Source organism: Physcomitrium patens, chromosome 6, assembly GCF_059467195.1.
Source record: "Physcomitrium patens ecotype Gransden chromosome 6, ASM5946719v1, whole genome shotgun sequence".
Lineage (NCBI taxonomy): Eukaryota > Viridiplantae > Streptophyta > Bryopsida > Funariales > Funariaceae > Physcomitrium > Physcomitrium patens.
Genome location: NC_143415.1, coordinates 3,727,082 through 3,743,351, shown reverse-complemented (window position 1 = coordinate 3,743,351; position 16,270 = coordinate 3,727,082). Strand labels below are relative to the sequence as shown.

General features: G+C 30.3%; 2 protein-coding genes across 2 annotated transcripts; both read right to left on the bottom strand.

Annotated features, from left to right (window-relative positions):
• Positions 1-1,023: 1,023 nt before the first annotated feature.
• On the bottom strand, positions 1,024-3,820 carry LOC112283071 (cytochrome b561 and DOMON domain-containing protein At5g35735). The gene is made up of 4 exons (XM_024521343.2): positions 3,001-3,820; positions 2,445-2,869; positions 2,060-2,317; positions 1,024-1,921 (listed from the first exon to the last, which is right to left on the bottom strand). The coding sequence occupies exons 1-4, from the start codon at positions 3,203-3,205 to the stop codon at positions 1,601-1,603; spliced, it is 1,209 nt and encodes a 402-aa protein (XP_024377111.1). The 5' UTR covers positions 3,206-3,820; the 3' UTR covers positions 1,024-1,600.
• Positions 3,821-11,757: 7,937 nt separating this feature from the next.
• On the bottom strand, positions 11,758-13,788 carry LOC112283377 (peroxiredoxin-2). Its single transcript, XM_024521993.3, has 4 exons — positions 13,424-13,788; positions 13,013-13,229; positions 12,656-12,895; positions 11,758-12,531 (listed from the first exon to the last, which is right to left on the bottom strand). Exons 1-4 carry the CDS (start codon positions 13,535-13,537, stop codon positions 12,248-12,250), a joined length of 855 nt encoding a protein of 284 aa, XP_024377761.1. The 5' UTR covers positions 13,538-13,788; the 3' UTR covers positions 11,758-12,247.
• Between the last annotated feature and the right edge of the window lie 2,482 nt (positions 13,789-16,270).

Below are 16,270 nucleotides of genomic sequence, written 5' to 3'. Positions count from 1 at the left end.
TCTCTAATTCTTCCTCATCTAATCTCATCCCTCTATCTCCATCTTGTTCCAATCCAATCTCATTCCTATTTAATCTTATTCACATCCCATCTCCCCATCTTATGTGCATAATTTAAGGAAAAATCTATTTGTTTTACATTTCAAAATAAAATTTCTAAATCAAAATTCATTTTTTTGATTGTAATATATTTTCATTATTTTTCTTAATTTTATTAAAGCAATTTTCAAAAAAATCATGCAACAGTATTTCAAAAAAAAGAAAAAAAGATCATTTATATTTATTTATAAGTTAATATTGTACATAAAATTTTAATATTTGGATTGAAAAAATTGTAATTTGATTAAAAAGATATGTTTGTCAATAATCTTTTTGATAAATTCCATAATTCATTCATCATTTTATTTGTTCAAAAAACTCAATAACTAGAGTATCATCTACAGCCATTTATTTCTAAAATGTGTTTTTAATAATTTTTGAAAATAAGAATGTTTTTCTTTATTCTTTTTTTTTCTTCTTTAGATAAATTTTTATTTTGCATCAAGATTCTGCATCAAGTTTATAAAGATTCTGCATCAAACTTCTTTTGATTCTATATATATTTTACTGTTTGCAACAATTCTTATAATGCCCAATAAAACTGGTGTGTTCTTAAACAACTAAATTTGTTCATCACAGTACATAATTGCTTCTGTGGCAGTAATATTGCAGTTAGGTGTGCTTCAGCAGAAGCAGACCCGATCATTTATTTCTAAACATTTCATCTCAAACTGTAGATTCTTAAATATAAAGTACATCCAGCATTACAAGCACATTGAAAAACAAAAATTAAACTTCACTTTCCATGCTAAAAACTTATCCTTCTGTGGAGAATTGCATAGAAACATGAAACCGAATTAACTTAATCATGTCTTTCAAATAACTCCATTCTTAGCTTAACCTTATCCCACCAAGGATAACATTTTGAACCAGTGCAAGTGTGACAGTGTACAGCAACTGAAATCCAGGTGGGGGTATAGGGAAAATTAGACAAAATTATAAGGGTGAAATTTTCATAGCAATGTGGTATACAATTCAAAAATGGCCGGTAAGGCGAAGCTTATCAAAACAACCAGAGCCTGCAGCGGCAAAATCACACAAACCAAACGATAACTGTGGGTGGTATTTAGTTGAGTTAGCGGTCGCTATTCATGTGTCTGCTGAAGAAAAGTTGGATAGCTCTATCTCGGTGATGCTTTTATGGGGTAGTAAGTAGAGGCATGAAAGCTCACGGATGACTCTCTGTAGAACCGGCGAATGCATCGTCTTCACAAATGTCGGCTTCAAGGCAAACGAAGCAGACGTGCCGAAACAGAATCAGGTCGCAATTCTTTACAAGCTACGAATGACTAGATTGCTGGTCTCGACAGTGCTATGAACAAGAAATTGTAGTACCCTCAATTTCTGGTCGTGAAAAAAGGAAACGTACTCCAGCCCTAGTGTAAGAGTTGGTAATGTTGCGATCGAGGTCCACAGGATTTGAAGGGACCTGAGGGTGGTGGTCGGTTTGCATCTACTGGTGCAACTCTCCACACCCAACTGGTTGATGCAAATCGTTTGATCTCACACGACATCCTGTCCGGTCCTGTAAGATCCGGTTCCTTTCATTTGGCTGCCGTGCATGCCGTCCTTGTTGTTTTTGGTTCGCTGCTTCACCCACAAGGTCCAGATGACGATCTCCATGATCAGACTGATGCCGCCCAGAACGCACAACACAATGACGTAGGCCGTTGTCCACTTGTCCTCAGGCTGCAGCAAATCGAGCCCTTCGAAGATGTTGATGATGATAAGGATGATGGTGGCGTAGCCGACGGTGTGGTGGTAGATATTCCAATACTTTCGGTACTTCGCGTCCGGCTTGGGCCTCAGGAGCAGAGCAAGGACCTGAAACGGTGGAAAAATGAACAATATGTCTGAGAAGCCAATTTAACTTAAAATGGAGCTCTCATAAATCTTTAGGAGTAACTGATTATCGCTTCGACGTCTATTCCATTGAAATTACTTCAGGTTTGAATGCTTCACCTGTAGAGTGGCTAATGCGAAGATGCTAATGCCGATGTTGCGATGCTTGTAAGGAACGGCGCCACCCTCATTGAGGTTGTGAAGCTTCAATCCCAGCGCCCAGGACACCACGCCCAAGACGTATCCCGTGCATTGGAATGCTATGTGGGTGTAGAACCACGCTGGATTGCTGCCTGAAATGGGACGCAAGTACCGGGCTGCCATCACTCCCAGCGGCATCAGCAAGCCCCATGACACGGCACTGATCAAGCCATGGTTCTGTGCAATTTAATCGTCGAGTGCGTCAGATTCTAATCACCTGCGTCTCAATCGTTTCGCTCTTGACAACTAGACAGTTTGCGAAATAAAAATAAAAGAATTGCAAATAATTGAACTGATGGCGTACATTTTTGAGTTTTTGGTTGGGGAGTTCGACGGTGGACGCTTGGGCTGTTAACAAGTCGATGTTAGTGACGGCAGCGTCACCAGAGATAGGAATTGAGTGCGGTCCTACGGCATTGTTGGTCAGGTCGACGGTGCGTCCCTGACCCCAGACGTACTGCATACTCATCGAATCACCCGCTTTCAAGTTCAGTGTGGAGAAGATCGTCATTTCTGCACCAGAAACCACGGCAGAAGTGTCTGTGAAGTTGAGGGTGAGGTCTCCTGGTATGAGAGACTGTCCTCCTTTCACCGCCCCAGTGACAGGATATTGATATACGACAGCGCCAGTTGTGGATTGAAACGCGATCAAAGCCTGAGTGCCCACCATTCCTGCCCCCGCGGGGTTGATGCCCCAGCCGACCCATCCACTGGCACTTGGGGCCGTACCTGTGCGACGACATCAATTAGCAACTTAAATTCGTTAACTCACCGAAGTTTGCTAAATATCAAACAAAATTTCTCCAACATCACTATGAGTTTATCTGGTTTTCCTCCATGTGGTCTGACATGTTACGCACCGGAGTAAGCAAAGTCGATGGCGTTGCTACTATCGTTTCGAATTCTCCATGCTAGGTTAGCTCCAACCTCTGGGATCGTTTGACATGCCGTGAATTGTCTGTTGGAGGTCAACAGTACATTGCAGCTCTGAGCGGAGAAGGCCACCCCGAAGAGCGCAACCATGACACACACAAACACAACAATTCTTGCTCCTGGCGAGTCCATGATGCAACCACAATTTCTCTACCGTGACGTCCGACCTGCTCACTGAGCTCCAGCAATCTGAGCTCGGAGTTAGCTAGACACACTGTGAATAAACCAGACTACGCTTTTATGTGCACTCTTCCTCAGAATCCTGACTTGCGACCAGTATTTGTAGCTTCCGGCATCGATCACTAGAATTACCCCGTAATCAACCTAAATCATGCGTGTGAACAATGACGGCTAGTTCATTGGGCCCGTAAGAAATACTATTCTTAGACCCGGTCTGGAGCAATGGTCCCCAAAGTCTGCACACGCGAAGCGCACCAAGTCGGAGGGAGTCGCAACACACAGCGACCTTGGTGTCAAAGACGTGAACGAAGGGGAAAATTAAAGCTCTGCTTTCGCCAGAAATCAACAAAAGGCGATGGACGAAGAAGAGAGGAATAGGTTGTCTCTCGCCACAGTCTAGGCTGGACTCCGCGGACCCCACCCTCAGGATCTAGAAATTCTAGGCATGGTCCTAAGGGTCAAGCCCAATCGATCAGGACTGAAATCCGATAGGTAACTGCACCAAGTAAGTTAGAAATTGTTTTTCTCCCCTAGGCCGCAGCGCCATCTGTTGCCTTCAAGTGTGTTGACCACAGTGCAACCCGGATCACCACGATTGACACTGTCAGGTTGAAACTGGGACTCATCTCTCCGGAAGGTTCTCGTTAGATCCTGTGGCTTGGATACACACACTCTTCGACGCCGGATAATGACGCATTTGAAGTGGGCTACACTCGTCTTCTCTAGACTTGTCTTGTCTGTCGCAGCAGGACCATTTGTCGTACTGGTCTTTCATGCCATTATCTCACCGCAACAGTTCATCCATCACATGTTGCACACTTGAAGCTTCCTCATGCTACTCTCTCTCTCTCTCTCTCTCTCTCTCTCTCTCTATATATATATATATAAACAAATAGACGAGTACATACGAAACATATTTCAGCTTATGGAATAATCATATTTTTGTGAATTTATAGGGTATTACTACTGTCACAACAGTTTTTGCTACTACCGCTCATTCGACAATTCTGTTAATATCTTTAGTATCTACTAAGTTGTAGTAACAGTGACAATATCAAAAACAATTGTGGCATGCGATGGTAAATTGTGGTGGTGGTAGCAAAAATTGAGCTGATATTAACACTTTGTTTGTATATATATATATATATATATATATTTACAATCGTGAAGCAATGGTTGAACAAAGTTTTGTGGAAAGTTGTTGTGGTTGATAACAGTGTAGAAGTGCATAGTTGACTAAAACATGAACATTCATGAACCAGCAATCAATGTAAAATAGATTGTTCTGAAGGGCGATGCTGCGTCAATGAGAAGAATCAACCACGTAGCTGCACGTGAGTGTTGTAACTGTTCTACTTTCAAATTATTTTTTTGTGTGTACTATTTATTCGGTTGGTGACGAAATATGTGGAATATAACAAATTCAGACATACCCTAAATCATGGTGGATAATGTTCTCTTAAAATTGTATTTTCATTGTTAAAATAATATGTATGTATGTATGTATTTTTGCTTGTATAAGTTTAAAATATATTTTCTTATGTAAAGTACTTAAATCTAGTTTTTGTATTAATCCTCTTACAGATCTCATTTCAGATAGATTTATAAAACAGCAAACACTTCTGTAAAAATTCAAACATTTTTTAAATTATTTTTAGAAATGACTGTTCACTGATTCTTTGTGACTTTAAAAATAAAATAAATTATTAAAATTAAATTGAAAGATATACTTAAGTGTTGTTAAAAGGATTTCTTAGTTACTAAAAACAGTCACAACATTAAAAGATAAAAATCTTTAGTTAAACATAACAAAAATTTAATTTCTTTAAGAAAACATATGAGGAGATTTTTATTTTTTCTTGTTTATTTTGCAAAAAAATAGGCATATATAACTATAAAAATAATTGAATGAACTAAAACAACTCACAATAAAAGCACTTGATTAATAATATATGAATATATGTACATAAAATGTAGGCCAATCTAATTCAATTAAAACAATTCTTCTCATCATCTCTACATGCTACACAAAGACTCTTTGTCCACCACAATGAAATTCCTAAAAAAAATCCAAAACATACACCCATACAGTTTTCAAAAAACAAAGTTGGCACAAATCAGACAAATAATTTTCAAATGTTTATTTTTATTTTTATGTGGGCTTTTTGGATTTGGATCTGATAAGTTCACATACCCATGAAGAAGAATTTATTGCAATGTATTGACCCATATTTAAAACTTTTTGCAGAGTAAATGAAGAGAGGAAAATATTGAGGACAAATGTACGTTTTATTATATTGATGGTGAAGGTGAACAGGACTATTGAGTCAACAAAAGCAATGGACATGGCTTTGGACTTTGGACTTGGGGTGTGGACTCAACCCACAGTGTGGGCCTTGAAAAGGGGCTCCAGCAGCCTTTTGCCTCCATCTTTCAAATCTTTGCACACCTTTTAATTTTGGACTTTAGGGTTAAAGTTTCCACTCCCCCATTGCTCCAGAGGATCCTGGGCAGCTTAATCCTGGGCTGCATACCATTTTAGGGTTTTGGGGTTCACATTGTGGAGTATTAATGTTCCGGTTTTGACATTCACAAATCAGGATTTTAGATCTGGAAATCGGAGTTTTGGGTTTTGAGATTCAAGTTGGAAGGTTTGTGTTTTACTTTTAAGGTTTTTGAGATTTTGGATGTAAAATGTAATATTTTGGTTCACTGTTTGGAGTTTTTAGGTTTGTGATTTAAAATTTGTGCTTTGGGATTTGGGGTTCATGTCCCTTATGATTGTGGGGATATGTGTATGTATGTATATATATATATATATATATATATATATATCGGTATGATTAAATTTGATTTCTCAAGCACATTCATTTATATGTGTGTGCCATTGTATGATATGTCTATTCTTACCAAACCACAAGGTTGTCATTGTTTTCATTGGACCTAAAGGTAATACTTGTTCGTTTATGTTTTGTTTTGTTCTTTATACAACATATAAATATTTTTGTTTTTTTCACTTAAGTTAAACTAATAATCATTATATATATATATATATATATTTAAAGGTATTCAAATTTTATATGCTCAAACTAATGAAAAATCTAAATCTTCAATAGAATTATTAATAAAATCTGTCGATTTTTTTACAACATGAATATTCACTATTTTAAGTAAGGTATAACATATATATATATATATATATATATATATATGTATAGGTATATATATGTCTGTAGAACAGAAATAGAATTAACTATGAAATTCTTATTCCACATAAAAAAATACATTATTTTTCACACTTGATTAATACTTCAATAAATCAAATGATGTTTGTAATATAAAAATTTCATAATAGTTTGTAAAATCTGTATAAAATTTATATTGAAAAATAGAAGATATAGTATTGTAATTTTAAAAAGACCATCATATTTAATTAAAAAAATAAAATTGTAGAATTGCAATTATTATTGATGCCACAACTAAGTCTTAATATATGTTGTATGTTATCAATCCTTCCAATTTCACATTCATACATATTGTTTAAAGATTAACAAGATATTTATACTTTAAATTTGTATAGAAAAAAAATACTTGGTAGTGTCAGCAATATGGTGAATCCTCAATTTATTGAACTCATAGTACTCTAGATATGGTGCTTTTAATAAATCAGAACGTTCTTAACAATATATTATATTGGAAATAATTTATTTTTATTAGTATAGTTACTTTACATAGTATAGTATACCATTTAGTTTATTTTACTTTTCAAGACAATACAAGTCTTGTGCATCATTTTAAAACTCTTCATATCTTTTTCATAACATGGAGATTTCTAAATATTCGATGTATGAGATTTTAAATGTAGTGTATAAAAAACATAATATATATTTTTATGTACTTCAGTATTTCATCATAATATATTTTTTTTCAAGTAAAAAAATTAGTTATAAAATTCAAAGTGAAATGCATATTTTATCGAGTAATATGATATGACATTGAAATAGAATAAATAAAATAAAACAATACACGGTGTTGCTATATTAATAAATTTGTAAATTGAAAATAAAAAATCACTAAAAAATTAAATAACATATTATGAATTAAACTATATTCTGAAATTAATTCTACTTCATATTCTTATACCAATGTAATTAAAATATATTGAAATCAACATGAAATTACATATATTTATATAAGATACAATTTTAAATCATTCATTGTATCAAAAAATCATAAAAATTAATGATGATTTTTTAAATAAAAATCTTAGAATCTACCTTGAAGAACTTCCAAGAATTAAAGGCTTTAAAGGTGAAACTTTACATTGCAAAAATTTGGTTGAAGAAAATGTAGGATATTAGTAATTCAAATCTTATTATACATGTGAGAGTTTTTAATAACTACTACAATGATATAAGAAGAATGCAAAAATTTATACTTTTTTAAAGTACAAGAAAGATTAAATCTTATAAAAAATTTACAAGAAGTATTAGATAAAGATAAAATGAGATTGTATCATTAATTTAACAATTAGAAAATTGAAATCTATAAGAGATAGTACTAAATATTATAAAATAAGTAATATATGGATCAATTAGTAAATATTTAGTTTTCATAATTATAAAAACTTATAAAAGTAAGTAGATAAACAAACCATTAATATTAATAAAAATATAAAATTAAAGATCTAAAATATTTTTTAAAAGAATGTAGAAAAGATTGCATTATATAAAATATTATTATTTTTATAATGAACATTATTGTAATGGTTTAATAACAAGCTATATAAGTGAAAAATATTATGGTAAATGGTCTGCATTGTATCCATTTTTCAGTTTAGTAAAATTTGCTTATAAAACATTTAACTTGTAATTTAAGTCAAACAAAGCAAGAAGGTTCAAAGATGATGAATGGATACAAAAATAAAATACACAAATGTTTTTAGCAATATTTTTTAGAATTCTTAGAATATGTGGCAAATAATCCTATTTATTCAAGAATAAAACCTATGCTATAAAATATTACATTATTGAATTAATATTAGAGCTTTAAAAATAAATATAAATAAATTAGAAATTTGATAATTACCTTAGAAATTAGAGGAGAAAAATAATAAATGATAAGTTTATATTAACACTTAACAAGGGATTATTTATGAATTAAATAAGAGTTTGAGATAAACTACAAGCTGAAAAGAGATTAAAAAAATAGAAATGCTATCAAATATAGAAGAAAAAAGAAAAACATTATCCAAGAATTAAAAAGTGAATGTTGATAAATTCCAAATACATAATTAAAATAATTATACAGTTATAACTTAAATGGATTCCTGTAGTTATAAGAAATATGGACACTATAGAAATTACATGTCAAAAAAAATTTAGAATGAAAGGAATTTAAATATTAAAAAATACCAAATTGACAAAAGTTCAAATTTATACATAAAGTTAAAAGAAAGTATATTAAAATTTGGCTTAGGTTTATTAAACTAAAATTATCCATAATTTCAAATATTTTTAAGAAACAAATAAAAATTATTATAATATAATCTTCACATTCAATTAAAAGGATTTAAATAGAATAAATTTAGAAATTTATAAAATTTAATTTCTTCTTGATGTTAAGCCAATAAAAATAATTATTCTAAATAAGTCTAAAGTATATAGATATTCTTCAAAAAAATTAAAATTTTACAATTGCTAATTTTTTTGGGCCAAATAAAAAATTTAAATAAGTTATATCGATGCCATAAATAACAAAAAAAAATCAAAATTTATGTCGGTCATAAGAATTAAATAATATTACATAAAAAATATATTCTTTCTTTTTTTGTGACAAAAATTGAGAATTTTTTTTTTTCAAATATAGACACTTGAAAATAAATATAATAAATACCAATAAATAAAGATCACTTCATAAGATTAATTTAAAACTAATTTTACATATATATAATTTTTTTAAGATTAATAAATAAGATTTTGAACCTTATTAAATTTTTTTGTGAATAGTTTTATATATAATTTTAGCATATACAATAGTTAAGGTGATTATTTGACAAATTTTTTTAAAAAAACTCTTATAATCTCTTAATAATGCATAAATAATATTAACTAAAAAATAAATACTATGATATGTTTTTAAAAACTAAGGATAATTACAATTATAATGTCAATATGTTATATTTCGAAAATCCAAAAACAAATTGATGCAATTGCAAAATATAATCTTTACTATCATAAATTGTAAAGTAAGAGCTATTCTTGGAATTTAAAGCATAATTAAAGAATTGTCTTCATGTATACAATACTTGCTAAATTAAAAATTATGAGTTTTTTTAGAATCAATGCATAAATACCAATACATATATATATTTATTTGAAAACTTTTTAAAAACATATATAAAAAGTCTTCCAATCTTTAAAAATTCGGTATTTATAAAAAATATAAATTCATCCAAAAATATTTATAATTAAATAGAATCAATATTTTAATTTAAATTATTTTATTAAAAAAAGACATAGGTAGGAAAAAAAATATAATTTATTTGCTAATTTTACATTAAAGTACCTATTTCCATTACCAAAGGGTAAAATTTGAAAAAATTTAATGATAAAATTTTGATTTAATGAGGATTTTTGTTTGATATTATTAATGCCACCACAATTCTTGTTAGTACCACAATTTGCCATCTACCATAAGCAACTATGTTCTTTGATATTTCCACTACAATTTGCTATCTTTCACATGCCACCTACATTATTTGTAAATATTGAATAAAATATTAGTATTATTCATTTTTTATAGATAATTATTATATTTTTAATTATTTATATGTTTAAAATATAATTAATTTTACATAACTCAAAATTAAAAAAATAATTTAAAAGTAAAATAAAATATCAGATGTATTCCTAAAATATGTTGAAATATCAAAAATATCCTTGTATTTTTTATATTTTAATATATTTTAAGGATATATATATATATATATATATATATATATATATTCTAAAATTATTTAAAAAATCATTAATTTTAATATGAAGAAAATTAAAAAAATAAATCAAGTTGGTAGTGGATTGTGGTGGCAGCAATAATTTCATTTTTTCAATACTAAGAAGGATTTTTAATGTATTTTTATTGAAAAAATTAATCTTTATAAAATGCTCAAAATTAGATAATTATGATTTTAGAAAAGATTATTACTAGATTATTTTTAGAGAATAATAAATATTTTTTAGAAATGTATTAGAATTATTGATTTTTAAATTTTAAATTTTTATAAAAAAGATAATATTTTAGTCATTTAGTCTATACATGAAAAAAGTGTTTAGTTATCAAATTCAAGACTACTAAATTTTATAATCTTATTACCAATAGGTTTGTAGAAAAGATTAATGAAATTATGTATTTTATATTTAAAAGTAGAATTTAATTCTCACATTAAAAAAAAAGTTTTGACAATTTGTTGTACTATTTGGATTTATGATATTACATTTAAGATTTCTACAAAGTGTTATTTTTGTAGGTTGACACCCAAAATAAAAGTTATTTTATCTATCAAATTTGTGACAATAATTTTTAAAGGAAATGCATAATTTAAAAACGAGTTAGATAAATCATTAAAGAGATAAATAGTTTGCTAAAAATATATTATATAAATTTCAACTATAAGTCATACATATTATTCACATAAATTTAATAAAGATAATTATATTAAAAAAATAAAAGATAAGAAGACAAATAAAGATATTTTTTATTAAAAAATTTAATACTCATTCATAATGCTTGACATTATATGAAAATTCATAAGAAACTATTAGTTAATGAACTTTAGTCTTTTTCAAATCAATTAGATATCTTAAAACCAATTCAACCAAATTATTGCATTACTATCTTTAATCTATTAAAATTTTGGTCTATTTCTAACCTAAATATTTATTTTTTAAACTTAATTTAGATTTGGTTTAGAAATCATTAAAGAATCTTAAATTTTAACAATTATTTTTTTAATTCACATATCTTTAAGTTAAACGAAGATATTGTATTTTATTTATTATTATTATTATTTTTTACAGATATATTAAATTTAGAGTAGTTTAAATTTTTTAATTTTTTTACATATATCTAATAATTAGTAATAGTAATAATATATAGTACAAAAAAATAATATATAGTACAAATAAATAATATATGATAAATTCTATTCTACAAAAGATTTTTTTTGTATTAATAAAAAATAATAAAAATAATATTATTTTAATTAAATATGAATATAAATAATTATAATTATTTATAATTAAAGAATATTCATAATATTGAATACTTAAAATATTTTATTTTATTTTAATATATTTTATATTTTTAATCATTAGTAGAAAATTCAAATAATTCACTATCATGTATAGTACTTTTTCAATTAAAAAAAATTGAAGGTGAAGCAAGATTTATAATGATTTTAAATTGATATCATATAAAAGAAAAAAGAAAAGTAAACACATGTGTGACTTCAATCCACCATTCATTAGATAAGATATTAAACTTTTACATTCAAGTCAAAGGGGATTGTTCTCAAGATATATATCTTCTCCTATTTTCTGACTACAATAACATTAAGACCTTCAAGGAGAAATAATGTATGATCCCATTTTCTTTTTTAAAGCAATATTGATTTAACAACCACACTACACCACAAAGAATCTCTCTAATGCACTTGCATTCAAAAAAGAAAAAGGGAAAAAAAAAGAAAAAAAGAATGAGAATCAACACATTTAATATTTACACTCTACCATGATTACTCATACTAGTAACCTATTAGCTTTTGGAAAGGTTGAAATTAGTCGTTGAACCCACAACCTTCGAAATGGATCTCCACAACAAGCATCACTTGCAACACACACCAAAGCCTCGTATTAAGATGTTTCAATACGAAGACCTAAATTCATTTCATACACAGGACAATATGGGACAATGGAAGAAGGGGAACAAGCCCATTCAGGGAGGCAACACCATGTCCTTGCCGGTGTTCAAGTCCTTCAGCATGCGACTCGCAGTCGACGTCTCCAAGCCTCCGCCCTCTTCGATGTTGGCAATGCGGACAACGGTGTCGCAAATCATCAAGCTGTACCTGCGAGATCGCACCCCCATGCCTCGATCATACAAGTCCAGCTCCAGCCCGATCTTCTTCGTCCAGATCGCCGAACCGTCGCACAGAAACCTGACGTGCTTGTTCTCAGGGTACGTCTTCTCCCACTCCTTCACCACGAATGGATCGTTCACTGCGCACCCTCGCCCACCAAAACACGCACACAAACTCAAAGCTCGCCATCTTAGATGCGATTTCCATACGGCTGTGCGTGGCTTAATCGCCATGAGCTGTACTTGCTAGGCGTGGAGACGTACCTGTGATGCAGACGATCTCGTTGATCCCTCTGTCTAAAATCTCTGCGGCGCGCTCGATGAATCCAGGAACGTGCTTTAAACTGCATGTTGGGGTGAATGCTCCAGGGACACCGAAGAACACCACCCTTTTTTCCCTCACGAGGTCGTAGATAAGGTGAGTTTGCAATTTGCCGCAGCCGTCGAGGTATGTGAGCTCACCGTTGGGGATCTTGTCGCCCACCCCGATGGGCTGAAAGGGGGCTATGACCGCCGATAAACGAAGTCATGGACGAGCTACAAGTGCGAGAAAGGTGGGGAGAAAAGCATGGCATAAGTTGGGTTTGTGGAAAGGGTGAAAGCATGGGAAGATAGGCGCACCTTCTTGAACAACGCGTAGATTCCAGGTGCACATGGACATGAGGGGAGCGTCGGGCCCGAACTCGATGGGGTCTTCTCCCTCCTTGAAAGCCTCCACGCATACGACGGGTTTCACGGCGTCCACAAGCTTCTTGTTGAAGCGATCCACGGCGAAGCTTGCTCTGGTCCCTAAGGCAAATCTTCGAGAGGACTTGTCGGGACCGCAAACTTCCACATACTGCGGGCAAAGACTTGTTCCTCAGGGTTGAGGCTCATGGGACAGAATGAGTTCTAGTTCTGGGATTGGGTTGCGGAGAGTGGGGTGGAGGGGATATGGATTTGGCAGTTTGAGAGATTGCTGATGAACGGAGCTGATGGCATTCAATGACCAGGAATTAATGTTGAGAATGTTGAGCAGTATGTGATTCTTACGGGGAACTTTTTCTTGTCCTCATCATCGCAGTTCAAAGGCCTAAACTTCGGTTTCGTTTCGGGGCACGGCATTTCACCTTCGCTGCTGCTGTTGTCATTCCTAAGGCTGCTCATCGCTTCACAGGCCAGAAAAGGTTGCTGTGCAAACACGCAAGCCTTGCGGTATGCACCCCCCTTCACATCTACGACAGGATCTCTATCCCTGGCTGCAGCTGGAATTCGTCGGATCGCCAACACAGGTATTGATATACGCAATGTGGGGCACCAATGGCGATGGATATGCGAGAAAATGAAGGACGGCAGTTGTGTGTCTATTGGAGGTGAAGAGCCATATCCAGTATTTGTAACCTTTCACCTCGTGAATGGAAGGAGGCTGAGAGTTAAATTTGGTTATGGCTCTTCGGTTTCAACCGACACAAAAAGCATTACAATTTCCAATCTAATGCTTGGAAAAAGAATTTTGGCGCTGACAGTTACACATTCTGGTGTTGTTGCAACTGTCCATACGAAACCTTAATTCCAAATGGAACCTCTGAACCTCCTAACCTCTAAGCTTAGCCATAAAGCTTTCAACATGGCAAATGCTAAAACCATCTTGGCAATATCAATGGCTCTTGCCAGGTTATTCTATAGACCTACCTCACTTATTCTTTCTACTTTCCTGCACTTAAGAAAGTATCAGTTAAAGTATCAGTTTTTATTTTTAATTCCAAAATAGTTTAGTGAGTTTTTCTTTAAAAGCTGTGCACCAATCATCTCATACTAAACAACAAAATTCAACCCCAATATTCAAACCAAATTTCATGATCCAAAATTGAGAATTCAAATAGATAACTGCATTTCTTTTAGATATGAGCTATACAACTCCATGGCCTATGCCTTGACAAATTTTATTGTATCTTTGTACATTGATGTGAAAGTGTTTTAATTAGTATTTTGATATTTCATAGATAATTTAGTATTAAGCAACCAAATATTGGGTGGTCTTTAAAAAATTTAGGTGTCTCTCAACTAAGAAAAATAATACAATCAAAAAAATGAAAAAGTTAAAAAAAAATGAAAGCCAAAAAAATTAGAGATACTAAAAGTCTAATATAGCCTTTTTGCAAGTTAACATTAAAAATAAGGTTTTATATTGATACTAAGAATAAAAAATAGTCCCTTTCCTATATAATATATTGTTAATTGTTTTATATTTCTCTTATTTCTATCAAAGTTTTTTTGTAAGTGTATTTAATAAGGTACTTGATTGATTTATTTTATACTTACTAATCCTTCACATTCTCATCTTTTAGTTGTGTTGCATGATATCTTAATTTGTGCTCATCTAGTTCAATTATTACTATTGTGATTTGATGTTTATTGTCCTGAATCTTAATAACAACAATTGAATGAAATTTGATATTCTACAATCTCATATTAGTATCATTTGAGTTGTACACATGACAATGGTAGTCAATTAAGAAGTCTTGTGCCATTATTTTTTATTTTTTCTTAAGATTTGTGGACATTGCAATGCACTTGATGTCATTGTAGTGCACAATAAATGTTATTTTGGTGCTTACAAGTTTATATTAAATATTAGTCTTATTTGAATACATATATAAATATTAATATAAATTGATGTGATTTAATGAGTGATTGAATTGATATGTTAATTTATATGCTTGAAATAATTAAACAGATCTTTAAGCATTTTATGAAGCAAGAGTATTTTGTAATTTTTAATTTTTAATTTTTAATATTTTTTAATAATTGATGTCTCAAATGCAATAATGTATTAATATATTAGTTGTATATAAGTTTTTCATAGATACAATTGATATAAAAGGTTTTATTTTGTATAGAAATTATGATGCTAGAAAATAATAAAAATAACATTGTATTATCAGATAATTATTAATGATCAAAATTTTATATTTTTAATTTTTTTTAAAAACAATATTATATCCTATATAACATCAACTCTTTAGTCTAAAAAGTTCCATTAAAAACTATTGTTATATATTAGTTTTTGGTAGATCAAATTTTATATAGATTATTTAATATCATTATGGATATATATATATATATATATATATATTTATTTATTTATTCCAATAGTTACTTAGATAATATGAATAGATATAAGTAGGTAAAATTTGATTAATTTGATAATATCTTATAAAAAAGCTTTTTAAAAGCTTTATAGATGCAATTTTATCTTTATATACATCTAAAGATAATTAGTAAGTTGAATAATTATCAAATAAGTTAGCAATATGTCATATGTATTGGTAGCTTGTGGTAAAAACTAATTATGTGGCACAAGTATAAAAAACTTATTTTAAAAGTTAAGATACATATCTAGCAATTAGATAGTATATATAGAAACAAGAGTAAAGCCTTCTTCATTTTTATCAAATTTTTTCTTCTTTTTAGTCTAATTTTAAGGATCTCTAATTTTTTTATCTTTTAGCAATTGTCATTTTAATTTGCTTTTTGAATATACATATCTTCATATTTCTATTATGTTATTTTAATTTAAAAACGTCTCTCTTATTTATTTACTTCCATTAAATTTTTATTCTTAACATATTGATAAGAATATATATATATATATATATATATATATATATATATATATATATATATATATATATATATATATATATAATATCGATTTTTTATTTTTTCTTAATTAAAAATAGTTTTTCTTTTTTCTTGATAAAACAAGCATATTAGAAGTTGCAGATTACCTTCTTCTAAAGAAATATTATTCTTAGTACTTTTTTTGTTCTTAAGTCCTTTTTTCTACTTGATTTGAGCAATATTAGATATTTTTTTTTATTGTTATTATGACAAGGC